Source organism: Crinia signifera, chromosome 5 (assembly GCF_055691185.1).
Source record: "Crinia signifera chromosome 5, ASM5569118v1, whole genome shotgun sequence".
Lineage (NCBI taxonomy): Eukaryota > Metazoa > Chordata > Amphibia > Anura > Myobatrachidae > Crinia > Crinia signifera.
Genome location: NC_139221.1, coordinates 302,362,456 through 302,389,104, shown reverse-complemented (window position 1 = coordinate 302,389,104; position 26,649 = coordinate 302,362,456). Strand labels below are relative to the sequence as shown.

The window sequence follows — 26,649 nt, the reverse complement described above, 5'->3', positions numbered from 1 at the left end:
GGGTCCCCCTCCCCAATCCCAGCCCTGGCTCTTACGTCTGGAGAGTGGCACTGGTGCTGGGGTGCTGCTGGCCTGGCTCCCCCAAACCATGACCAGGCTGAGGAGCAGGATCCACAGGAGCTGTCGCATCCCTCTGTCCTCCATGACTGCTGCAGCTGCTGTACACATAGAACACTGACAATACAGATCTGACACAGTGTAGCACTGCTGCTGCGATTGGATGCAATAGCTTCCGGGAGATGGAGCTAGGACCCTCTGCTTCCTGCTGCAGACTACTGGATGCTGCACGGAATAGGTCTACCCTGACTCTGGCATTAGCATTAGCAGCACACCGCCTACCTGCCAAATATATACTAGTAAAAAGCCGACACTCGTGACTGTCAGTGTCATATAACTGACAGCATTTATACACTGCAATCTCTAATTCAATATTCAATAGTAATATATATATATAGATAGATATATTACTATTGAATATAGAATTAGAGATTGCACTATATAAATGCTGTCAGTTATATGACACACAGTCACGAGTGCCGGCTTTTACTAGTAGGCTGTGACTGTATGTACAGAACTGAAGAAAAACGGAACCCATAAACTCAAGCGCTGTTTCTGTACGGAATCGGACAGATAGGGAGGCGTACCGTGAGCTAATGGGGGATCGCAATTCAGGTTGCACCAACTGAAATCTGTCCCTTTTTTTCCAGTTCAGCGTGGAGAAAGCAGTGGGGACCCAGTGTAGCTGCCAGAGACACGTTACGTGTGTATAATATTTATAGATCATAGTGCATGTATTGTATTATGTACTTGATAATACCAGACCGCACAAATAATGTAATAACAACACTACACTTTAGTGTGTGTGAGACAGATAGATAGATAGATAGATAGATAGATAGATACACACATTGTCTACATTGGCAGGTGAAGCCCGTTAGAATCAGTGTCCAATGATACAGTGTAAGCTAACAAGCAGGTCCCTCATGCTTCTTTGTTATTACTGTTTTGTTCCCAATTGTGCAGCCCAACAGAATATGCCAGCGCTATAATAGTAACTGCTAATAATAAATCTACTGAAATCCCTTTTTTTTAATGTAATTGCTACTGTGTTTTGTGCGCATAATTCAAAAAAACAACTAAAAACTGTTACTCATTGCAATAGTTGTCTGTGTACAGTTACATTTATATTACTCTTAATCATATTTACTAAATACATTATTTTTAATTCCCAAACATTTTAGAATCACGGCACCCCTCCGAGTTTTAGAATTTCTTTCACGGCACCACTAGGCTGAAAGTTTCTCAACGAGAAAATCAGAAAAAATAATAATAAATGAAGTAAATTGTGTTCTATTTATTGTGCACAGGTGACTTAATTAGTACCTTCAGTTATTTTGATTTAACTGTGCTGAAGCCTGGATATCATATACACATAAACTGTTAGTACATAACCTCCAACATGACCCATTCCATTAGGTGCAAAGTGCTCTGCTCTTGGACTTCCCTCTTAACCATTTGCAGTCCCAATTTTTTTTTCTTTATTCAAACAGTCTGGTTTAAATTAATTGTCTTTTTTTAATTTTTATTAAAAAATGGTCTACATTGAATGTTAAACGATGTTAAATTGGCTCACCATTGGATCTGCTACTAGCGCTAGGGCTGTTGAGCCTGACTAGATGTTGGACCTGAAGGGGTTAATGTGTTATTGCCATCACCTGTGTTGAACTAGTTAATGGACGAGAAGGCTCTTTCAACACAGGTGACTGCAATCATACATTAAGAGGGAAATCCAGGAGTAGAACATTTTGTACCTAATGGAATGGGTCATGTTGGAGGGTGTGTTAAGGTGGGTACACACGGGGGCAATATTGGCTGAAATCGATGGGAATATGGTCGCTGAGCGACCATATTGCCAGTGATTTGGAGTGCAGCTGCGCGCTCCCGTGTGCACTCCCTAATGGTCGCCGGTCGCTGAGCAGGAGATCAGCGGAAGAAGGATTCCCTTCTGCTGCTGCTCCTTCCTCCCTTCGCGTCCCTCCCCCCTTCTCCGCTGCTGCTCCCTCCCTCCTCCGTTCGGGTCTCTCTCCTCCCCGCCGCGTGATAGCAGCAGCGTCTGCTGCTGCTGCTCCCTCCCTCCTCTGTTCGGGTCTCTCTCTCCCACCCCACCCCACCGCGTGATAGCAGCAAGCAGGCGCTGCTGCTCCCCCCCGCCCCCTGACAGTAGCAGTGTCTCCTTTTCATCGCTGATGATGCAATATGATTCCTGGCAATATATTGCTAGCAATATATCGCTAGCAATCACATTGCACCGTGTGTACACAGCATTAGTGTGCCTTGAGGACTGATGTTGGGATTGCCTGCTCTAGCGTATTGAATTGTGCTTTCCAATTGGGAATGCTGTAGTGAAACAGGACTGGATGCCCACAGACAGACAGAGGAGGTAAGAGGGTCCTGCTCACTAGCTAAAGCTGGGTACACATTGGAGGGATATGCAGTTTTGTAACATGTCGCCTAAATAACTGTGTGTATGCTCAATTTGCGCGCGCCTGTGGTCCCATGTGAGGACACGCATCCTGTTGTATGCTAATGCAGGGCGGAACACGATCGCTCCATTGTGTACACACGATCTGGGCTGGCAGGCGGTCATTTCGGTGCTGGAACGAATGCCATTGTTTGCGTGTACCAAGCTTTAATTCACTCTTCTCTCTTACTTGCAGAATGGCAGAAGGAGACCATCCAAGCAGTGCAAATGGCAAAGTGGTAGCTGGGCCTGAAGATTCTGACAGAGGCGTAGCTGCTATTAAACCTCAGTAAGCAACAATCGTAATAAATAAATAAAGGGTTTATTATTCTACATTTTAGCCCTCGCGAAAGACCACTAAATTTAGTATACAAGTTTCCTTAAATTATAGAGCGTCTGATAATAGAATACGCATGTCACAGCATGGTATAAACTTCTCAGTATGTCCCAGTGGTCCCTACCATAGTTCACACCTTTGGCCTATCACCTGGGCAGTTGTTCCATCTTCAGGAGAAATGACCTCCTGCTCTGGAAACACTTATGCAGCTTTCACACCGCAAAAACTGCATGGACCCAGAAATGTTTCTAAAAACGGGTCAGACAGCTAAAACCGCTTTCACACCGCATATCATTAAATGGTAGTTCAATGCCGTTTTTGTCCCTTCACAACATTGAACCCATTTAAACCAATAGAAAACACTGGATGGAAAAAAAAACGTGTCTGAAATGAAACACTGCTTGATTACCTTTTAGAAATACCAGTCCTATAGAACCAGTAAATTCACTCTGCACCTTTCAGACTGCACAAATTACCGTTTTGAAATGGTAAAAAACTGCAAAATACCGGTTAAAAAGTGCAGGCTGAAAGGGGCATAATATAAGGAGAACACAGGTGCTGTTAATCAGCCCAACCCTGGTCACACCAGTTTCCCTGCTGCTGATCTAAAACCTGGACCGGATCCTCCACATTACTTTCGTGTGGTGGCATACTGTCCCTGCCACACTTGAATATATGTGAAGATTATCATTCCTTTCACTGTGTCCTTCAATAGACATAAATACAGGAAGCCTGGTCTGCAGAGGAGAAAAATCCACTACTCCCAGTTCTCAGTATTCCCACTATCTTACACCTTTTTTAAGGGGACACTTGCAAATAATATTTCACAGGTAACTATATGGAAAAGGTGCTGTAACCTATAGCAACTTAGCTGACATCTGCTATCCTTTTCTAAACTCAATTAGAAAAATAACTGCTAAAATCTCACGTGTTTCAATATGTTATGTTTATAGAGGGCCTACGCGTTTCTCCACTACGAGTTGCATTTTCATCAGAGGAAGTAGCCTAGACTACATGAACCTACTTACAGTATGTCCTCATTCCTAGCTGAAGAGAAACCTTTTCTTAATATTTTGTCCATGATAAATGTGAGCCCATCTTTGGTTCCGTCATCTATCTATTAAAAATGTGTATCTCCTTTCTCCCCTCATTTCTTAAACCAAAGATGGCAGGAAGTGGTCACAGCTTTCATAATAGGAGTAACGCAGGAAAGCAAAATCACATTTATGCTACTGTTCCAGGAAATGAACACTAGAACAATCTGTTATTTCTGTCCACTCTGGTTTTCTATATTAAGGATGCCAATCCTGGGCACCGATATATGGTAACAGTTGTGTGTTGTTCTTCTTTCTGCAGATATTTAACTACCAAGGAGAAATTTCATGTCTTCATTGATTCCGCCAATAAAGAAGACCCAGAAGTGACTGTTTCTCCTGAGCAGAGCAGCGGTGCCGGCGAGAGCAAGGAGAATAACAATGTCTCTGCAGAACCTGAAGCGAAAAAGATTAAGCTGGAGGATGCAGCGAGTGACCATGATGATCGCAGTGAAACAAACGAAGAGAAGAAGCGGGCGAGAGGCCAGAACAAAAGTCGGCCTCATGTGAAATTCTCTCACCTTGAGCAGCAACGGTTATGCCCGTCAATCACACAGGTAAGGAAAGGGGCAGATGGCGGGAAAATGGGGATGCGGTCATTTGGTCTACAGCATGATGGTCGACCATCATTAGGTCGACATGGGAAAATGTCGACATGGGTCTAGGTCGACATAGGGAAAGGTTGACATGGTTCTAGTTCGACAGGACGCTAGTCCGACAGGTCATTAGTTGAAAAGGTCGACATGCAGTTTTTCACAGTTTTTTTTTTTTTAAGCCAACATGTGCCGACAGGCGGTATTTCGTGCCCTGCCATCCACTAGGGCGTGGTGGGAGAATAAAATAGTGTGCCAAGCGCAGTGAGGCACCGTGCCCGACGTATAGCGAGCGGATGCGGTGCACTTTAAACTGTGTCCATGTGGACTGTGTTGACATTCATGTAAAAAACAGTGAAAAACCCCATGTCGACCTTTTGACTGTCGACCTAAACATTGTCGAAATAATGACTTGTCGAAATAATGACCTTTCGACCTAGAAACATGTCAACCTTTTCCCATGTCGACCTACAGCCATGTCGACCTTTTCCCATGTCAACCTAATGACTGTAGACCATCATGCTGTAGACCAAATGATCCCAACCCGGGAAAATGATGTTCCTTCAGCTGCGGTTGGGTATTACCGTTTTATTTAATAACACATTGAGGCCCTCATTCAGGTTGGCTTGGTAAACTGCGAACATCGCAGCTTACTGAACATCTGAGAGGCCGCCCGGTTGCATGAGCCGCTAGCAGGAGAAATTAATTGATGGTTGCCGACCATCGAATGATTTTGACCAGCCGTTGCAAATAAAAGTTAGTCTCAACTGACTTTTATTTGCGAGGGACGGAGACGGGGCGGACAGTTGACGTCATGGCAGGCATTGGCCCGCCCGCGTACCCATGGGAGCACCCATGGTTCAGTGCCGATGGATCATGCATGCAGCACAAAAATGATCTGAGGATCGACCTCCCGACCCGCGGGACGGTGCATCATACCGATATACCTCACGATGTGCGCACAATCGATCGCACGACCCGTCGAGTTTGTGTGTTCGGGCTTGTAATTAGAATATTTTAGCATCTAGATAATATTTCTGCTTAGATTAAATACATGTAAAAGAGTGAAGCTTATCTGTCCGTTTCCTCTGCATACAGGAATGTGCCAGCAAATGTTACTTTACTGACAAATGCAAGTTTTTGCATGACATTGAGAAGTATTTATCGGGGAAGCAAGAAGATATTGGCCCGAAATGCCACCTGTATGAGACCTTTGGTAAGTGCATTTATGGCCTTACTTGCCGTTATGCCAAATCGCATTTGGGCACGGACTTCAAAAACCTGATCAACGAGGATTTGATAAAACAATGGGAAGGAAAAGTTTTGGTCAAGAACAGTCTGGACAAAGACCTGCAGCAGCAGTTACGGAAGAGGAAAGTTTCCTTCGAGAAAGCAGAAAAGTACCTGAAGCTTTTGAACAAGCCCCAAAACTTAAAGAACGTGGGAGGCAAAGCTGATGTTAGTGCTGCTGTCCAGAGTGGCCCAGTGGGATCCACTACTACGGACGGACCGGACATCAGTGTGAGTGCTGACGAGATCAGCACAGAGGGAACAACTGGTCTTCCTGCAGGTGAAATCAGCAGTGGGTCTTCAGGGCAAACCGCACATGGTGGCCTGCAGGAAAATGCTCGGGTGACACTGGGAGCTGTAACGGACGAAGATATTATAAGGCTCAGACCATGCGAGAAGAAAACAGTAAGTACTTCTGAAAACCCCACTGATGCTTTCTCTCACCCAACACTAGAACATGCATGTTAGACAGCGACATCTACTGTACACCCAGGGTGGACAACACGTTCCTCAAGATCAAACAACAGTCCGTAGTTTCCAGGCTACCTGTGGATCTGTAGAATGTGGCGATTAGGAATGAATGCAGCATGTTTAAATATGTGACCGTTAGTAATGACTGCACCTGTGCACCTGCTAGGGGGTCTGGGAAATGTGACAGATAGTAATGATTGCACCTTTGCACCAGCTAGGGGGTCTGGGAAATGTGACAGATAGTAATGACTGCACATGTGCACCAGCTAAGGGGTCTGGGAAATGTGACAGTTAGTAATGACTACACCTGTGCACCTGCTAGGGGGTCTGGGAAATGTGACAGATAGTAATGACTGTACCTGTGCACCAGCTAGGAGCAACGTTCCCTCTAATTTTACGAAGGCTGTGTGCGGCAAAAGATATTGTCTGTGCAACCTTTGAAGGAAATTTAAATTTTTGTGCGTCACATAATGTATAAAGGCCTAGGTTTCGAGTTCTGTTGAGTTAATAAAGCAATTTGAATGTTTACAGACTTTACACACAACACATATAGGCTATAGCAGTGATTTTTAACCTTATTAAACTCGTGGCACACTAAACAAGATTTTAACCTTTGTGCGCTCAGTTGTAATGTCTGTGCGCGGGCTTGGCGAGTTGTGTGCGCGCGCACACGCGCACAGCTTAGAGGGAACACTGGCTAGGGGGTCTGGGAAATGTGACCGTTAGTAATGACTGCACCTGTGCACCAGCTGGGGGGTCTGGGAAATGTGACCGTTAGTATTGACTGCACCTGTGCACCATCTAGGGGCTCTGGGAAATTTGACCTGTTGGTAGATCTCGAGGACCGGTTTGGTCCGTCCTGCTGTACACTATAGAGATATTGGATGCAAATGGAGAACTAGTGGGGGGTTTCCTAATTTTAAGAGAGGTTGTAGTCAGTCCATAAAGGGTGCATAAATAGCCGATAACAAGCTGTAGTCTGTTCCAAACAAAGAGCAGTTTATGTAATACAGTAACAGAACTGTTCAGAGGTGTAAAAAAATAAAAAATCCCCAATAAGTGCTGCCGGCTGGGACTAATTGAAGAACCCCGTGGGATCAGTCTGCTGTAACTTCTGTAGGTGCTACACCAAGCAGAGTGGTAGTTTGGGGTCTAATTCTAGTCTTATGTTTGACCAAACTGTTAAATGTATATTCTGTTCTAGATAATCATATATGCCCTTTGTGTGTTCTTATGCAGATTGACTTCCGAAACAAACTATATCTAGCTCCATTAACTACGGTAAGTCCTATCTCTTTTAGCATAACGTAATGGTTCATGTACAGATGTATCATTTCTTATCGGTGCTGTTAGGATTTGAACATGCTGCACAACAAATCGTTGTGTTGTCCACCTACGTTAGGGGTGGTGAAATGATATTCGCAGTTGGGAGATGGTAGGTCAAATTTAGGCGCTTACAAAATCTAGATCTTGGAAAGATTCACTTCAATAAGGAACTACAAAGAATTCCCAGCATTTTTGTTCAATAGACGCGGTGACAGTTTAATGGCATGACGTACATTTATGCCATGTGTCGGGAAGTACATCCCGACCATGACGTAAATGTACGTCAATTGTCGGGAAGGGGTTAAGCACTAATTAAAAGCCGCCAAAATAACGGCTTCTGCAGTGAACTTTCACTTTGAGCTGTGACAGTTTTTATCCCACGGACACCCCACCCCAGTCAATAACTGGTCCTGTCTCCAATCTCTGTCTTCACAGCTCATTCCATATTTAGCAAGTTTGAAACAGATCAGTGTCCCTGCAAAAATTGCTTTCACTTTCTTTTACAACATCTTTTAGCATACAAAGGAGTAACTTGGTCCGTGAAGTGGCCTCCAGTGATCACTGTTGGTACTTCACCTTTATAGATTAGTATGTGTGTATAATAAATATATATATTTATTTTTATTATCATTTATTTATATATAATGCTAACATGCCAATATGCCAAAACAATAGACCATTACAGTACAGAGTAATATAATATGACACCGTAACATCAATAAATTAGTTGCAAGAAAGAAATAAATAAACAGGAGCTATAAAAATGCAAAGCCCTGCGTGTTCAAGTAATAAAGAAACCGCAAGAGAATGAGCTACTTGGAGCAAGAGTTGACACAAAAGTGGGTATTCAATATTTTCTTCCCGCCACTAGATGGCATCCAACGAAGCAATTTAATTGTTCCATTTTAAATGCAGTGAGCCGTTGAGGAAACACATATCTGCTTGCAGCACCCCCCCCCCCCCCCCCCCATGCTGGCGACCTGAAATGTGCTGTAAACGATCAGGTTGGGCGTTGCTAAATTTAAAGAGCCAATTTAATGATCGGGCTGGCTTTGTTGCATATTCATTTCTGCTTTAAATTTAGCAGAAAACTTGCCAAAAACCTGGAGGTTCCTTAAACTGTGACTCTCTGAGTTATTTGTCAGTGAGTTCTCATTTATATTTTACATGATATGATCTCTCTGGTTTCTAGTGAAGTTCTAGGCGCGCTTGTCAAGATTGTTGTCTCATGCCTGACTTGACCGAAAGAGTCTGAAAATGTGACGGGCATTATCTCGCTTCATTCCTGCCGATCTGCCCATATAATAACCAGCTGCTTTGTGTCATTGTTAGTGCGGCAATCTCCCATTCAGAAGAATATGCAAACGCTACGGCGCGGACATCACGTGCGGAGAGATGGCCATGTGTACTAACCTGCTCCAGGCCAAGCCCTCGGAATGGGCGCTGATGAAGAGACATCACTCTGAGGACCTGTTCGGCGTACAGGTCGGTTGTAGCTTTGAGTTTAGGAGAAGAGGGCGTCTAAGGAGGTCATATTTATCCATTAACGCAGATTTCCACTCTGACGCGCACTCCTACAACCGCGGTTTGTTTTTGTGTTTCTATTTCTGGAGTTATTTCATATTGATCCCCTAGGACGTTACACCACTTTGCTGTGTTTTTTGCCTTTTACAAATTTGTATACAGAGATCAGCACATTTGTCACGGCCACAGAAAAACATCCTAATGTTCTAAAGACATATCTGAAACTTTCTGTAGATCACGGGTTCTCAAACTCGGTCCTCAGGACCCCACACAGTGCATGTTTTGCTGGTCTCTTCAAAGAATCACAAGTGAAATAATTAGCTCCACCTGTGGATCTTTTAAAATGTGTCAGTGAGTAATGAGTGCACCTGTGCACCTGCCGGATGACCTGGAAAACATGACCCATGTGGGGTCCTGAGAACCCCTGCTGTAGAGGAAAGGGTAAACCAGTGTATTTTGCAATAGAGGGTAATATTTTCTTTTATATTTAATCGAGCTAACGTTGGGGGTTCTTCAGACCAGATTGCTGATAATTTGCATGGATCTGCGATCTGGTAATCGCCGCCCAGACAAAGTAAAATCCTGCCCCTTACGAGCCTGAGAGTTACTTGGTGAGGCTGTAAATCCATTGGCAAGCTGCTCACCATCGAATTATCTTCCCAGTGTGTGCGGTCTGGGTGTACTCCAGGACTTACTCGATGACTGCAATAGAAGCAGTTGGATCATGGGCGGAGCTGACATCACACGCCTTCCCCTCAAACGCCTGGGCACGCCTGTGTATTCACTGACACTCCCAGAAAACCGTTACAACCCTCAATTAGGGATGTCAATCCAGGGGCATTTTTTTTTTCAATCCCGGGAATCGGCATTGAAAAATGCTCATTTCCGGGATCCCTAAAAGAAAGGGGGGAGCGGGGGTGCAGATGGAGGCAGTGGGTGGGTCAGGTAGAGGCAGTAGGTGGGAGTTGCGCTGGGCGGTGAGGTGCTGAGCTTCTTAAGTGGAGCCGGGAGCGGGCTGCGGGACGGTTCCGGCGGCTTCTGCGGTACAGCAGTGCGGCCTGCGCAACATGACCTATGACCTAATCACGCTGTGCTGGCCGCACGCCAGGACCGGGAACAGCCAGGCAGTGTCCGAGCAAATGCTCAGGCATTAGACTGCGCATGCACAGGCTTATCCCGAAATTGGAATCCTGGTCATTTTGGGGATTTGGGGACAATAGGTCCTAAGGGAAGAAGCAACTGGTCAATGGAGCCACCTTGGGTAGTTTACACCATGCTCAAACACTCCTTTTTTTTCCCCTCATCACTGTTGTGGGCTTTTATTTGTGGTACATTCTTCTTGCAGCTAGAGGGCGCTTTCCCTGACACCATGACCAAGTGTGCAGAGCTGCTGAACAAAACCATTGATGTGGACTTTGTCGATATTAATGTTGGATGTCCCATAGATCTGGTGTACAATAAGGTGAGCTTTAACTGCTGTCACGGTTTAGCTAAACAGACGTGTAGATGCTCCATATACCAGACGTCCCCAAACTAAGTCATCAATGTACCCAAAGGTCCAGGTTTTCAGGGTATCCATGCTTGGGCACAGGTGACTAAATTAGTACCTCAGTCAATTTGTTTTTACCACCTTTGCTCAACCATGGATAGCCTTAAATCCTGGACTGTTAAGGTGCCTTGTGGACCAAGTTTGGGTACCACTGCCATATACAGACCCTGCATTGATGATTGGACCCATAGCAACCCCACGGTTTATATGAATTAGGACGTATGACTTACTTTGTGCTTGTTTTATAGGGCGGTGGCTGCGGGTTAATGACCAGGACAAGGAAATTTGAGGGAATTGTGAAAGGAATGGTCTCGGTAAGTATGAGAGAGAAATGTTTGGTAATTAATCCGCAAATTAGCTTCATCTGTTTAGTATAAGGTGAAATGAATGTAACTGTCCGATAGTTGCTATGGTGACTTAAATGTTTTGTTAGAAACAACTCTTAGGGGTTAATTTACGAAAGCTTCTAGAGCTTCTAGAGGTGATGCCCATAAAAACCGACAGATATAGGGCCAGATTCTCTAAGCTTCAAAAGTGATTAAATGGAGAGTGATAAACAGCCAGCCAATCAGCTCCTGTCTGACATTTTTCAAACACAGTCTGCAACATGACAGGTAGGAGCTGATTGGCTGGCTGTTTATCACTCTCAATTTTATCACTTTTGCAGTGTTTAACTGTCACCCCCCCCCCCCATCCCCCCTGGATGACAGTTAAACACCGCAAATGCTAGTTTGCTCCCGGGACGGACTTGTGTCCAAATCCCGGTTGCGACCCAGCATTTGCGATGTGAAAGGGGTATGACTGTGCTGAACAGTGTTGCATTAGTTTGACAGATCTACTGGCTGCGTGCCATTGCCTACTGTAATAAATTACTCAGAGCAAGGGTGCCGATGCAAGTGCTTTATTTCCACCAAAAGGATACAGAAGAAAATAATAGTTTTACAATACCTGTAATATAACTGTGCAGTGGCGCACAAGTTGCGGCATAAAATATATATATTTTTTAAATTGAGTATTCTTTCATTTTTTACAACCCAACAGCGAAAACATACACAACAGTAAAAACAAAATAAAGGCCGTTCAAAATACCAATACAATAATATCAAAACAGAAAAACCAGCATCTAGTATACGTGTAGCATATAAACAGACACTATGGTAAGTCTGTAATGCTATGCACAAACAATAGAAATAGAAAATTAAACCTATACAGCCTCCACTAAAGTAGATATTGTAATCAGGATGAAACACTGTCAGCAAAAGACAACCTGTTACCAATACTGAGCCAAGCTGACTATCAAAGTGCGTGCTCCTTAAATCGGTATTCCAATACTGGACTGTGGCCACCTTCGCCTTTGCGGTCAAATTTGAATTCCACCCAATGAGCAATCTATAGATATCGTTCATGGGACACCATGATATTTACTAGAGAACCCAATTCTGGAAATGCAGGATCCGTTGTTGCCAACCATGTTCTTGCAATACAGACCTTCATTGTATTGTCTAGTCCAGCGTTCGCCAACCCGTCGCTCGCGAGCGACGGGTAGCTCGCCGGGTGTTTTAGAGTAGCTCGGGGACTCCAGTCCCCGCTGCCGCTCATGTAATGGCGGCGACTGAGCAGGGTGAGTGCGACCGCCTCTAAGCGCCATCAAGCGGCACGGGCGCAGCAGCAGCATGCGCCTCGCGGCATCTAGCACAGCAGGAGCACGCGTGGGCGGAGTCCTCCTGCCACACATTACCGCATACACACCAACACGGCGGCGTACCGGCGACAGACTGCAGAGAGGGACCCTGGAGTGACTGACAGCCCGGGAGCGAAGGGAGAGGTTTCCCCAGCAGCGCACGGACCTGAGTGAGTTCCCGCCCGTCACCGCGCACTGTTTGTCCACGGGTTGCCGCACTTATTGACGCCACAGGTATAATGGGCATCATGTGTATGGCATATGTTTAATGAGTCATTAAACATATGCCACACAAATAATGCCCATTAAACATATGCCCCACACCTTGATACTTATTAATTAATAATCATCAAGGTGTGTGGGGCATATGCCACACACGATGCCACACACTTGATGCTCATTAATAATGAGCTTCACGCTGTGGGGCATTTGTATAATGGGCATCATGTGTGGCATATGCCCCAGATACCTTGATGATTATTAATTAATGAGCATTAAGGTGTGGGTCATATGTGTAATGGGCATCATTTGTGTGGCATATGTTTAATGAGCATCACAGTGTGTGGCATATGTATAATGGAGCATCACGGTGTGGCATATGTATAATGGAGCATCACGGTGTGGCATATGTATAATGGAGCATCACGGTGTGCGGCATATGTATAATGGAGCATCACGGTGTGGGGCATTTGTATAACGGAGTATCACGTTGTTGGGCATATTTATAATGGGCATTGTGTGTGTGGCATATGTATAATGGAGCATCACACTGTGGGGCATTTGTATAATGGAGCTTCACATTGTGGCATATGTATAATGGAGCTTCACATTGTGGCATATGTATAATGGAGCATCACGGTGTGGCATATGTATAATGGAGCATCACGGTGTGTGGCATATGTATAATGGAGCATCACGGTGTGGGGCATATGCATAATGGAGCATCACGGTGTGGCATATGTATAATGGAGCATCACAGTGTGTGGCATATGTGTAATGGGCATCATTTGTGTGGCATATGATTAATGGAGCATCACGGTGTGGCATATATATAATGGAGCATCACGGTGTGGCATATGTATAATGGAGCATCACGGTGTGGCATATGTATAATGGAGCATCACGGTGTGGCATATGTATAATGGGCATCAGGGTGTGTGGCATATGTATAATGGAGCATCACGGTGTGGCATATGTATAATGGAGCATCGCGGTGCGGGGCATATGTATAATGGAGCATCACGGTGTGGGGCATTTGTATAATGGAGCATCACACTGTGGGGCATTTGTATAATGGAGCATCACAGTGTGTGGCATATGTATAATGGAGCATCATGGTGTGTGGCATATGTATAATGGAGCATCACGGTGTGTGGCATATGTATAATGGAGCATCACGGTGTGTGGCATATGTATAATGGGCATTGTGTGTGTGGCATATGTATAATGGAGCATCACACTGTGGGGCATTTGTATAATGGAGCTTCACATTGTGGTATATGCATAATGGAGCATCACGGTGTGTGGCATATGTATAATGGTGCATCACGGTGTGGGGCATTTGTATAATGGAGCATCACGGTGCGGGGCATATTTATAATGGGTATCACGGACTGCACTATTGGGGTCATGACATGTGTATCTGGCACTGCACTATTGAGGGCATATGTGTATCACACCCCCATTTTCCATGGCCGCACCCCATGTGGCTACAGCTCTTAGAGAGCTGACCATGCCCCCATAGCGGAAAAAATGGGGGATGTAGCCTCGCAGGAGTTCCACGGTAGTAGCTGAACCCTCTAATTTTTGATGTCTAGATGTCTAGTCTGATGTTTAGATGTCTCTTCTCCTCTACCAACAGTGTTGGGAGCTATGTTTGTGACATATTGGACATTACAGTGTGTGCCATATTATGTCTGGGGCATTGCAGTGTGTTTTTTTTTATATTATGCAGATTTTTTAACATTTTTTACTTTAGTAGCTCTTCGGGCGGTTTATTTTGTCGCGAGTAGCTCCCGACCCAAAAAAGGTTGGAGACCACTGGTCTAGTCAATTGTACATTGGGGACTTTGGCTGAGGATGTCCTGGATCGATACAAACAGTTGGCATGAGAACGGGCTGAGAAATAGCCATAGAGACAATCGCTCGTAGCAACTCTTCCCGAAAACTCTGCACCTGTGGGCATTAACCAAAGGAGATGGCAAATTCTCCCTGGAGTACCTCCACATTTAGACTCACAGCATCCATATGACCCCTGAACGTAAGAGGACGCTCATGGGTGAGATTCTATAAATAGTTGGATTTGGGGAAATCTAATTGAGGCCGTAGATTCCCTCGGAGTTCCCAGAGTTAAGGTGACCATACACACGCAGATTTATCTTAAGATCTGGCTAGTTGGAACAAAAAACCTGGTTATAGATGAGAGCAAATGACAGTTGACCATTTGCTTGGAAATGCTGGAAAGCTGCCAAACTGTCACTCATATCCATAGTGTATGGGCACCTTTTAAAGACCAATTTTTATCACCCATCGGACCCCACATCTTTCTCCCACTGTACTTTGAGACGCAGTAACTTTGAAGAATAGTGAACCGTCATTATGTATGAATACAGAGAGGACAGTACCATCTTCATAAAAGGTCTGAGTGATTGTAATTCTTGTAAAAGACCCCTGTTGTTACCTATCAAAAAGCAAAATGCTTAGAATATCATTTCCGCTGCTTATGTTTTGCTGCATGGCCAAAAAGACGATTCATTTTACATTGTATTATACCGGTAGGTTCTGGATGTGCCGCTGACTGTGAAGATCAGAACTGGAGTTCAGGAAAAAGTCAATCTGGCTCATAAACTTATTCCAGAGCTGCGGGACTGGGGCGTTTCCCTGGTTACAGTGAGTTTTATTAATACAGAATATTTAAAAGTACCCAGTATGCCGGTTTGGGGGAGGTTTATCTTAATTGTGTATAGAGCACTGAGAATTTGGGTTCGACATGCCATTAGGTTGAGCACTATTGCTTGACAGGTTGGCATGGTTAACACATAAAAAAGTTGATTAGGTGCCGAGTACAATGGTAGTGCAGCAAGGCTTCTAGGGCACCAAGGATTGCTCGTGTGACTAGTGACTATACCACTGTACACCACAGCTAGTATGCCAAGGATTTCCTGCACACTGCTAGTGACTTCCCACCTGTACACCACTGCTAGTGCACCCAAGGATTGCCTGCACACTGCTAGTGACTTCCCACCTGTACACCACTGCTAGTGCACTAAGGATTGCTCACACATGGCTAGAGACTTCCCCCTGTACATCACTGCTAGTGCTCAAAGGATTGCCCGCTCACTGCTAGTGACTTTCCTCCTGTACACCACTGCTAGTGCACCAAGGATTGCTCGCACACTGCTAGTGACTTCCCACCTGTAAACCACTGCTAGTGCACCAAGGATTGCTCGCACACTGCTAGTGACTTCCCACCTGTACACCACAGCTAGTGCACCAAAGATTGCTCGCACACTGCTAGTGACTTCCCACCTGTACACCACAGCTAGTGCGCCAAGGATTGCTCGCGTGACTAGTGACTATACCACTGTACACCACAGCTAGGATGCCAAGGATTTCCTGCACACTGCTAGTGACTTCCCACCTGTACACCACTGCTAGTGCGCCAAGGATTGCTCGCACGTGACTAGTGACTTTCCCCCTGTACACCACTGCTAGTGCTCAAAGGATTGCCCGCTCACTGCTAGTGACTTTCCTCCTGTACACCACTGCGCCAAGTATTGCTTGCACGTGACTAGTGATTTTCCCCCTGTACACCACTGCTAGTGCACCAAGGATTGCTCACATGTGATTAGTGACTTTCCCACTGTACACCACTGCGTATTTCCCCCTGTACACCACTGCTAGTGCACCAAGGATTGCGCACCTGGCTAGTGACTTTCCCCCTGTACACCACTGCTAGTGCACCAAGGATTGTTCGCACGTGTCTAGTGACTTTCCCCCTGTACACCACTGCTAGTGCGCCAAGGATTGTTCGCACGTGTCTAGTGACTTTCCCCCTGTACACCACTGCTAGTGCACCAAGGATTGTTCGCATGTGTCTAGTGACTTTCCCCTGTACACCACTGCTAGTGCTCAAAGGATTGCCCGCTCACTGCTAGTGACTTTCCTCCTGTACACCACTGCGCCAAGTATTGCTTGCACGTGACTAGTGATTTTCCCCCTGTACACCACTGCTAGTGCACCAAGGATTGCTCACATGTGATTAGTGACTTTCCCCCTGTACACCACTGCTAGTGCACCAAGGATTGTTCGCACGTGTCTAGTGACTTTCCCCCTGTACACCACTGCTAGTGCGCCAAGGATTGCTCGCACGTGACTAGTGACTTTCCTCCTGTACACCACAGCTAGTGCACCAATGATTGCTCACACCTGGCTAGTGACTTTTCCCTGTACACCACTGCTAGTGCACCAAGGATTGCCTGTACTCTGCTAGTGACTTTTCCCCTGTACACCACAGCTAGTGCACCAAGGATTGCTCACACGTGGCTAGTGACTTTCCCTAGTACACCACTGCTAGTGCACCAAGGATTGTTCGCACGTGGCTAGTGACTTTCCCCTGTAGACCACTACTAGGTCACCAAGGATTGTTCGCACCTGGCTAGTGACTTTCCTCTGTACACCACTGCTGGTGCTCCAAGGATTGCTCGCACCTGGCTAGTGACTTTCCTCCTGTACACCACAGCTAGTGCTCCAAGGATTGCTCGCACCTGGCTAGTGACTTTCCTCCTGTACACCACAGCTAGTGCTCCAAGGATTGCTCGCACCTGGCTAGTGACTTTCCTCCTGTACACCACAGCTAGTGCTCCAAGGATTGCTCGCACCTGGCTAGTGACTTTCCCCCTGTACACCACAGCTAGTGCTCCAAGGATTGCTCGCACCTGGCTAGTGACTTTCCCCCTGTACACCACAGCTAGTGCTCCAAGGATTGCTCGCACCTGGCTAGTGACTTTCCCCCTGTACACCACAGCTAGTGCTCCAAGGATTGTTCGCACCTGGCTAGTGACTTTCCTCTGTACACCACTACTAGGTCACCAAGTATTGCTTGCACGTGATTAGTGACTTTCCTTCTGTACACCACTGCTAGTGCACCAAGGATTGCCCGCACATGACTAGTGACTTTACCCCTGTACACCTCTGCTGGTGCCTGCACCCCTTCCCTCCACAGGATCTATTGTGGTGTTCTGGATTATTTGTTTTAGTCATGAAAAAGCCCAATCACTAGACATGCTGGCACCCCTTGCCTTTTAGTGCACTGTATCACTGAGCAATGTATGTACCAATTTCATAAATTATAATTTATACTGGTTTTTATATTTCTTTTCCTTCTATTACTCCAGCTTCACGGGAGGTCCAGAGAGCAGCGATACACAAAGCTAGCCGACTGGGATTATATTAATTTGTGTGCTAAAATTGCTGACCCTCTTCCATTATTTGGTAAGTTCCACAGAGTGATAGTTCCCCTTATACAAAAAGCACTAATCTATAAGGTTACTGGTTTAAGCAATAATACTGCCCCAGAACTAGTCCTTAATGTCATTGGGAGTTGGTCGCTGTAACATGACACAAAGATATGTGAGGTCCTGATTTGCCGGCGGGGGGAAAGGCAGATTAAATAGTACAGTATATAGATGTGATCTAGAGCAGGCATGTCCAACCTTCCGCCCTCCAGCTGGTGTGAAAGTACATATCCCAGCATGCCTTGCCATAGTTTTAGTATTCCCTAATAGCGAAACTGTGGCAACTCATGCCGCAGTGTGTTTCGGATTCGGAATGGAATCCCGGCGGTCAAAATCCCAATGCCGACAAGGGGGGGACGTGGATCACCCCTCCCTCGCTGCACTCACCACGCGGCGGGCCCGGTGCCTCGCTACGCTCCGCACACTAATTTATTCTCCCTCTATGGGTGTCCTGGGCACTTACAGAGGGACAAAGTGCCGAGAATTGTTAGTTGTTAAATGAACACCATTAATCTGTAACATTAACACTTAATTTCCAGGGAGTGGCGATATCTTCTCATTTGAGGATGCAAACCGCGCCATGCAAACCGACGTCTCTGGGATCATGCTGGCAAGGTCAGTGGTCAGAGTTAATCAGTTGTGCTGCTAAAATCCCAGGTTATTCAGCAAAACTAGTAAATACTGCACCCTCATGATCGTACATAATTGGCCTGTTGTTGACGCACATTTTTACCCTGTTGCTGGTTACAGGGGGGCACTTGTGAAGCCCTGGCTTTTCACGGAGATAAAAGAGCAGCGTCACTGGGACATTTCCTCTTCGGAGAGGTTGGACATCCTCCGGGAGTTCACAAACAACGGTCTGGAGCACTGGGGCGCGGACATGCAGGGAGTGGAGAGAACGAGGAGGTTTATGCTGGAGTGGCTCTCCTTCCTCTGCAGGTAGGATTTCCTGTGCATTTCAAGCTCCTCCCCCTGCACGTACGGGGGCGGATATACTAACTCCGCACAGTTAGGGCCATGGTGGGAATGGAACCCATGACCTCAGTGCTGTGAGGCAGTAATGCTAACCATTACACCATCCGTACTGCCCCAAGTGATGTATCTAGATGGAACATGCCTGTGTAACTACCCTCTGCTGTGTATGAATGCAGATATATTCCAGTCGGGTTATTGGAACGTGTGCCGCAGAAGATCAATGAGAGGCCCCCTTACTATATGGGAAGAGACTATTTGGAGACCTTAATGGCGAGTCAGAACGTGACTGACTGGATAAAGATCAGGTATGTGATTGTGTGAGAGTTCTGGTAGGGCTGGCACAGCTAATGGCAGAAGAAGAACGGCGCCGGGTGCTGATCAGTGCAGTGGCCATTGATGTGCATGTAACGTAGATAAGAGGCCCAGTACATACATAACTGATCTCTATTCAGCACTTGTGTTCTGTGAGAATTGACCTTAAGACATTGTAAAAATTGAAAAACCCTATACAAAAGACTGGGTGGCCGCTGATTGGTTGAGATAGCTCTCTCAGCCAATCAGGGGCCGTCCAGTCTTTTGAATAGGATTTTACAATTCTCCCTGCCAAACACAGGACCCCGCCTGCCACACCCGCTCCCCACATGGTATCACACATGATACATCGTGGGGGCTTAGCATTTATCTTATGTGCAGCCTGTCTGACTTCGATCTGATGTGAACGGGGCCAGGCATCGGATCCGATCGGATGTCGTACGCTTGCGATTTGGGTCGATTTCACCTGATTTCTTGGCCCAGTCCTGCAGAATAGGGTGGAATTGGGACCAAATTGCAGTTTATGGGGGCCTTAAGGTTATAGGGATGTTTAATAAGTATCATTAGAAGGCTGTATTTGGAAAATGACAAGTAGAAGCTGATTGGCTGGTTGTTTATCACTCTCCATTGTATCACTTTGCAAGGCTTAGTACACCTCACCCTGAATCTTTTTGGTTGCTATGGGCAACATCCTCTCCATTTTTCGAAGCATGGCCGGGCTGTTGGTCAGTGCTGTACCTCCCAAGCATGACTCAGGATACTTAATAATCCATGTTCAGTATTACACTATCTGCATGTGTTTTATTACGGACGTAACTCTACTGTATATTGGTGACCAGCCCGTCAAAATGTCCGAACACCATAACCGTAACGTCACTGCCGGTGGCTGAACTGAGCAACACTCGAGTTGTACGGTTAGGTGCCATTTAGTGGCCACTGGGGCGCAAAACACTTGAATTCCCCCCATAGAGGTGAAGAGCAGCATTAGCCTTTTATTACATAGATGTATATTTATTAACTGCTTTGTATATGTTTATTGTGTATTCTTAACGGACTATATGACAAAACAGGAAGTGATCATGCTACAACCACATGCATGGGGCTATGTGTACATACAGTGTTTCCTCCTGCAAATGAAAGAAGCGTATTAAACTCATTGCAGAAGCTGAAAATCAAAAAACTCTAATATGTATGATCTCATTTGCTGCAGCAAAAATGTCTTTGTTATGACATCTTCTCACATACAAAGAAGTAATGTGGTCAGTAGCGGTACTTCACCTCATAGGTGAAGGAGGTGAGGAGTACTTTGCTGTATGTGGTGCCCTCTGGGGATAGATGGCACTCCCTGGACTAAAAAAAAAGACACCTGGGGACGGGGTACGATGGTTTCAACGTTTCTATTGCCTGCAGCAGTCTTTGGTCAGGGACATAAAAGAATGCACAACACTTACCGGCATTTATACCTCGCTATCCCATAGGCTTAAAGCGCAACGGAATCTGCTGCGCTATATAAGAAACTGTAAATAAATAATAAATAGGCTTCCCGCTACTCGACCGGCTTCTGGGAACGGCATTGTGACGTCAAACATCACGTGGTGGCGCAGCAGAGCGCGGTTGCTTAGGCAACCTGAAAACTCTGGCAGCGGCGCAAAACGGAGTGGATACTAGGGAGCTTGCACACAATCAGAGCGCCTGTATTACACGTACATGCCATAACCGGTGCCCTGTGCTAACATCATGTGCCGCATCAAGACTAGGCCGGTTGCCAGGTAACGGGGTAAACACCCCAACAATGACAAATGAAAACTAAACAAATGCGGACATACATATACAATAATTGACAGTATTTCCATGGTAATTTGGTCTCCACAATATGTAACTTACTATATTGCTTGTTGATATACCAGTTTTTCCAGCAACTGTTTTAAGATTCTGTATATATGTGTGTCTGCATTTGTCTTGTTTTCATTGTTGGTGTATTTACCCTGTTCCCTGGGAGCCACCTCTGGACTTTGAATGTCCAGACGTGACTAAGCTAGTTGGGCGGGTCGTCCACTAAGAACGCAGAAACACTGATGCAGGAGGCACCTTTTGGGAAATATGTTGCTGTCGGCTAAAGGAATTCCAAAAATACCACAAAGAAATAATATATGGATAGCACTTGACTTTAGTAACAATATGGAAAATCAGATCAATCTGTTATTGTTTCTCTCTCATTGCAGTGAGATACTGTTGGGTCCCGTTCCACTGAATTTCACCTTCCTGCCGAAACACAAAGCCAACTCTTATAAATGAGACCTTTTCCATTTGGAGCATTTCACCGCATTGTATTTGTTTTGTTTTTTCTTTTTAAATAAATGATTTATGTTTTATGCATGTTTACGGTGTATTAGCATTATTAGTCAGACACCGTTTATTTTTGTTTTTTTTATAACTGCAGCATCAGAACTTTAATCAAACATTCTGAGAGAATTTTGCAGAAGAATATTTTTTTTTTTGTTGGGGGGGGGGGGGGTGGAGGGTGGATATCATTACAAGTATGGTGGTCGGGATTCCGACTGTCAGAACTCCAGGCCGTTTTCATTTCTCTCTACTTCAACTCGAAAGCCGGAATTCAAAGTTTGGCTGTTGAGTGTCGGAAAGTCTGAGGATTGGTGAAAACTGCAGCGGATTGTCTAAACGACCTAAGCAAATTCGACAATCCACGGTCGTTTCTGACCAAACAGATCAGGCTTGTTTTAAACTTGGATCGGTTTTGTCGGAAACTGCCTTCAATTCAAACAGCAGCATTGTATAGGCAAGTGCTGGTAATTCTGCCAGGGGGAAATAGCAGCCGGGATTGAATACCCACCAAAGTCTTTGAGCTAAATTAGCAGCAGGAAAGGGTGATGGTATGGGGATTTAGTCACCCTCCTTGTCACACATTTCCCTGGCAGAATGTAAGCCCCTTCTTACTTCCTCTCCTAACACACAGTAGTATGACACTGTATAAAACCAGCTGTTGTGAAACTACAAGTCCCATCATGTCTTGCCACAGTTTTGCTATTCAGGGATGCCAAAACTATGGCAAGCCATGCTGGGATGTTTAGTTTCACAACAGCTGGAGGGCCACAGTTTGGACATGCCTGCATTACACCTTACCAAACTCTGCCATTACAGTCCATGTGTTAAGGATATCCATGCTTGAGCACAGATGACTTCAGTAGTACCCCAGTGAATTAGATTTAAGCATGGATATTCTTTAAACCTGGCGTCTAATGGAAGACTTTGGGGAAACTCTGCATTAGTTATATGCACATTAAATACCCATAGAATGTAACCTCCCACATGTATGTTTAAGCATTCTTAGGCCCCTTTCACATGCTCCGACTCCTGCCGGGCAGCGAAACCCCGCACAGCCAAAAGCCGTGCCGTACACAGAAGTTAATAATTTACATGATTGTGTCCATTCACACGGGACGCCACGTGCCGGTTGCCACTGAAAGGGAAACTGGAAGGGACGGCTGCCGGGCTGTGGCCATCCCCACCATTGTAAACTTCTGTGTGCGGCGCGGTTTTGCCGCCCTGTAGGAGCCGGAGCATGTGAAAGGGGCCATATCCCTCACAAATACTTACTTTATTCAATTAATATTGTTATTTTGTAGTTCTAAAGTAAGATCAGTGAACATATAATTCTACCAGCTGAGGCGCCCGGTACCGAGGATGGAGGTGAGGATGCTTAAATGATCTCCACTATCTCTATAATGAAAAATAAGTCCTGGTAATTAGCATGTGAGCAGCTGTAGTGGATGTACCTGGTGTGACATGCGGACTGACGGAAGCCATTTAAACACAGATTTGTAGGCTGATAAGAACGTACATACACACGGGTATGGGTTCTTAGATCGACATGCATTGCGTCGACAACTGAAGGTTGGAAGGTCCACACAAGCATTAGGTTGACAGTCAAAAGGTCAACATGAGGTTTTTTTATCCCGAATGTTGACACTGACACTATGTGTACTGCTGCGCTCGCCATGTTTCTCACTATGTGTACCGCTACGCTCGCCATGTTTCTCACTATGCTTGGCACACTATTTTATTCTCCCACCACGTCGTGGTGGATGGTAGGGCATGAAATACCTGTAGCCACATGGCTGCTCAAAAGAAAGTGAAAACTCATGTTGACCTAATTTTTGTGTCAACCTTCCAACCCTGTAGATGTATTAGCCATGTCAACCAATTACGTATGTCGAACTAAACCTTATCGAATATAATCAACTTTATTGACCATGTATGATTGCGCACACTAGGAATTTTTTTTGTGGATTACAGCAGCATCAAGCAGGGATGAAATGGGGGGGGGGGGGGGGGGGGCAGAAACAGTACAGTTATCACACAGGGAACACATACCCACCAAGCTGCACAGCGCCTTGGCAGCCATCCGCGGCACCACTGGTCATTGCAGCAGCCAGGCAGGTGACAGCATGAGCAAAGACAGCACAGTTGTAGCAGGGACAGTACAGTTATCACACAGGAGACACGGGATACATATTGCTGAGTGCACAGTTCCTAGGCAGCCATTTGCAGCGCCATCTTGAAGGCCTCACCATCCTCCTGTAGGAAGAGCCAGCTTGGAAAGCACAGGCAGTGGCCCGGATGGGGATTCAGTGAGGCCAGGGGCCGTCATTGTGGCCGAAGTTCGGCCCTCTCTGGCCCATTTTCTAGAGCCATACCTTCTCCCGGGCAGCTGAGTTCACCCACAGATCTGTGGGGCCGGACGGGCTTCCCAGAGCATCTTAGGGCTTTGAGCCAGGGCCTGCTTTCCTGGAGTCTCCGCTGCAGTGCTGGGCTGGGTTCTTCCACTGGGGCCGGGATTCCCTCTCTGCTTTGGCGGTGTGGGGCCGGGGATCCTTCTGGCACGAGGGAGCGGCAGCAGTCGACATCCTGGGTGCCATGGCTGTGGGCACTGTCTGTCTCCCCCTCCATACTTATGACCGTATCTCACACACTGGGGGTTCATTTTTTTTATGGTAAGCAATTAACTTGCCATAATGTAGTGACATTTAAATTTTATGTTCAACTACATACAAGTATTCATTTTGGTTAGTATGGAAACACTAGAATTGGGGTGTTGGCCAATTGTCCCGATGGTTGAGATTCTCATTGGTAGAATATGCAACATTTTGTTCTGTTCTTCATTACAATGCACAGCCCTGCATACAATATAGTATGATTAGCAGCACGGCACACCAGATGATTTGCATATGGCCAGGGCCGGATTTGTGCCTAGGCCCGTGAGGCACCGGCCTCAGGGCGGCACTAATTAAGGGCGGCAGGCAGGCTGACATTCTGTTAAATGGCACAGCGGGTGGGCAGTGGCGAGTGACGAGCGCCGCCGCCGCAAATTATCCTATGTTGGCGGCAGCGCCGCTCATCACCCGCCACTGCCCACTACTCTGCCATGCATTACATCACCGCTTAGTGGCTGGATCCGACGGTCCCCCTGCACGTCCGAAAATGCCTCATTGCTGCAGGCTCCCGCCCATTGGCTACTCCACACACACAGTCTATTGGCTGCTGTGTATCCAGCAGCTGAGCTGATTGGCGCGCAGATCCTTCCTGCGCTCAGTCAGTCACAGTGTGTGAGCCGGAGAGAGACTGATGGAGACACTGTGCTAATCACTGTACTAATAAGTGCCTCCCTCCGGGTCCTCCGTACAGTGAGCAGTCCAGAGTGCTTAAAAAAATATGAAGGTGGGCTACAGTTAAATTTTTATGAAATATATAAATAACAAAATATATATACATTTATGATTACATTAAAACAGGGTTGCCGACCCTCCCGGAATTACCGGGAGGATCCCGAAAATCTGGTCCTCCTCCCGGCCCCCCGGAAAGGTGGGCAACCCTCCCGGATTCTGGGGGACCCCCACGCCACCCCCCGATTGCGGCGTCTTCCCCATACCTTTGGATTGAAATCCATCAATCCGCAGGTCTCAGAGGAGGGGGCGGAGCTAAAATCGCGGCATTTTAGCCCCGCCCCCTCCACGTAGATCTGTGAATTGGGGTTTTTACCATACTGGGGGCGGGGCTTAATGATGTATAGCTCAAGCCCCGCCCCCCGAACTGCAGCTGGAAGTCTCCTCTCCGACAGAAAAAGTCGGCAACCCTGCATTAAAATAGGGGGGGGGGGGGGCAAAAAATGTTGTGCCTAGGGGCGGCCTGGCCCCTAAATTCGCCCCTGCATATGGCCTATGGGATTGTGCGATCCTATACTCCAGCTGTTGTGCAACTACACATCCCAGCATGCCTTGCCATAGTTTTAGCATTCCCTAATTGCAAAACTGTGGCAAGGCATGATAGGACTTGTAGTTTCACAACAGCTAGAGGGCCACAGTTTGGAAATGCCTGCTACACACACTAGAAAATTTGTTAGTCCAATACAGGAAATAGTCCATGCATCATTATAATGTGTACCCACACTTAGAAACAAGGTGGGGGCAGGAGAGAGGCCACTTATTCTAAAGAACTTGCAGGGGAGATAACACATAGTATTGTGTCCTTGCTGCAAATTTATATGAAAGGTTTTCTGCAAAAAACATCCAAGTAGAAGACAAAGCAGAAGTTGGAGCATTGGGACTGGACTCATTAAATATACACTTTGACCAGGAAGACTAGAATTCGGATGATGTGGTTACAAGTTCAGTATGATTTCCTGGGATGCAGTTAAAATCCCGGCGGTTGGGATCCCGGCGTTCAGAATCCCGACACTTTCTCCCTCCGTGGGTGTCCACGACACCCCTGGAGGGAGAATAAATTAGCGTGCCGAGTGTAGCGAGGCACCGGGCCCGCTGCGTGGCGAGCCCGCAAGGGGGGCAATCCACATCCCCCCTTGTTGGGATTCCGGCGTCGGGATTTTGAACGTCGGGATCCCATACTGAATCCGATTTCCTGAATACCGACACTTTCAAATTGCCGACATTATACCCACATGGTCAAAATGCAGACATTTAAAATGAGGACGTCAAAAAGTAAACATGAATTTTTCTTTTTTTGGGTGACTACAGATGAAGCCTCTCTCATTCAGCCCTTGCTATCCGCCGGAAGGGAGCTCTCCGCTGCCTCCCCATCGTTCAATGCCGATCCCCACCGCCTCCCTGAAGCGGAGATGGGCAGCGTTTCCGCTCTCCACCATCGAGTGGCTGGGATGTGCGTGCGTGTGCGTCAGATGGAGCGCCTCTCTGCCAGCGGGGGCAATCTGGCGATTTCCAGTGATAAATGAGATGCGTTCCATGTGTATGCTGACATGGAGACGCTATAAGTGTACCACCTTGCTTTGGGCACACTAATATAACCTAAAGGTACGTACACTGCAGATATATCCATGCACCATCTGCCGGTGTATATGAGCGATATATGTGAACGACATCGTTCAGATATATTGTGATGGCTGTGCAACCCAGCCAATGTCCGATATA

The 26,649-nt window shown here is 46.2% G+C and overlaps 2 protein-coding genes across 5 annotated transcripts in view; one reads left to right on the top strand and one right to left on the bottom strand.

Moving 5' to 3' along the window:
- Positions 1-292, bottom strand: part of LOC146081281 (pituitary tumor-transforming gene 1 protein-interacting protein-like) — an 89,071-nt gene extending 88,779 nt beyond the window's left edge. Inside the window, exon 1 of one of the 2 annotated variants that reach the window (XM_083189411.1) lies at positions 36-292. In XM_083189411.1, coding sequence (XP_083045537.1) covers positions 36-168 — 133 coding nt within the window. In that variant the 5' untranslated portion in view covers positions 169-292. The remainder of the gene's footprint in view (positions 1-35) is intronic. The other variant, XM_083189414.1, reaches the window with a different exon arrangement.
- Positions 152-21,569, top strand: DUS3L (dihydrouridine synthase 3 like). 3 transcript variants are annotated; one of them, XM_083189409.1, is made up of 15 exons: positions 152-295; positions 708-760; positions 2,718-2,810; positions 4,215-4,509; positions 5,644-6,240; positions 7,546-7,587; positions 8,965-9,117; positions 10,502-10,618; positions 10,954-11,019; positions 15,165-15,275; positions 17,783-17,883; positions 18,446-18,517; positions 18,653-18,841; positions 19,054-19,182; positions 21,412-21,569. In XM_083189409.1, exons 3-15 carry the CDS (start codon positions 2,719-2,721, stop codon positions 21,482-21,484), a joined length of 2,037 nt encoding a protein of 678 aa, XP_083045535.1. In that variant the 5' UTR covers positions 152-295; positions 708-760; position 2,718; the 3' UTR covers positions 21,485-21,569. The 3 variants fall into 3 exon arrangements, with proteins under 3 accessions (XP_083045535.1, XP_083045536.1, XP_083045534.1); XM_083189410.1 differs by lacking the exon at positions 152-295 and having other exon boundaries at positions 556-760; positions 17,783-17,879; positions 18,442-18,517; XM_083189408.1 differs by lacking the exon at positions 152-295 and having other exon boundaries at positions 557-760.
- The last annotated feature ends 5,080 nt before the right edge of the window (positions 21,570-26,649 follow it).

Bases quoted from the DNA above. Each gene is read 5' to 3' on its own strand.
- DUS3L (XM_083189409.1), top strand. From the start codon at position 2,719: ATGGCAGAAGGAGACCATCCAAGCAGTGCAAATGGCAAAGTGGTAGCT. The intron at 4,510-5,643 runs GTAAGGAAAGGG...CTCTGCATACAG, and splicing joins TATGCCCGTCAATCACACAG to GAATGTGCCAGCAAATGTTA. The intron at 18,518-18,652 runs GTCAGTGGTCAG...TGCTGGTTACAG, and splicing joins TCTGGGATCATGCTGGCAAG to GGGGGCACTTGTGAAGCCCT.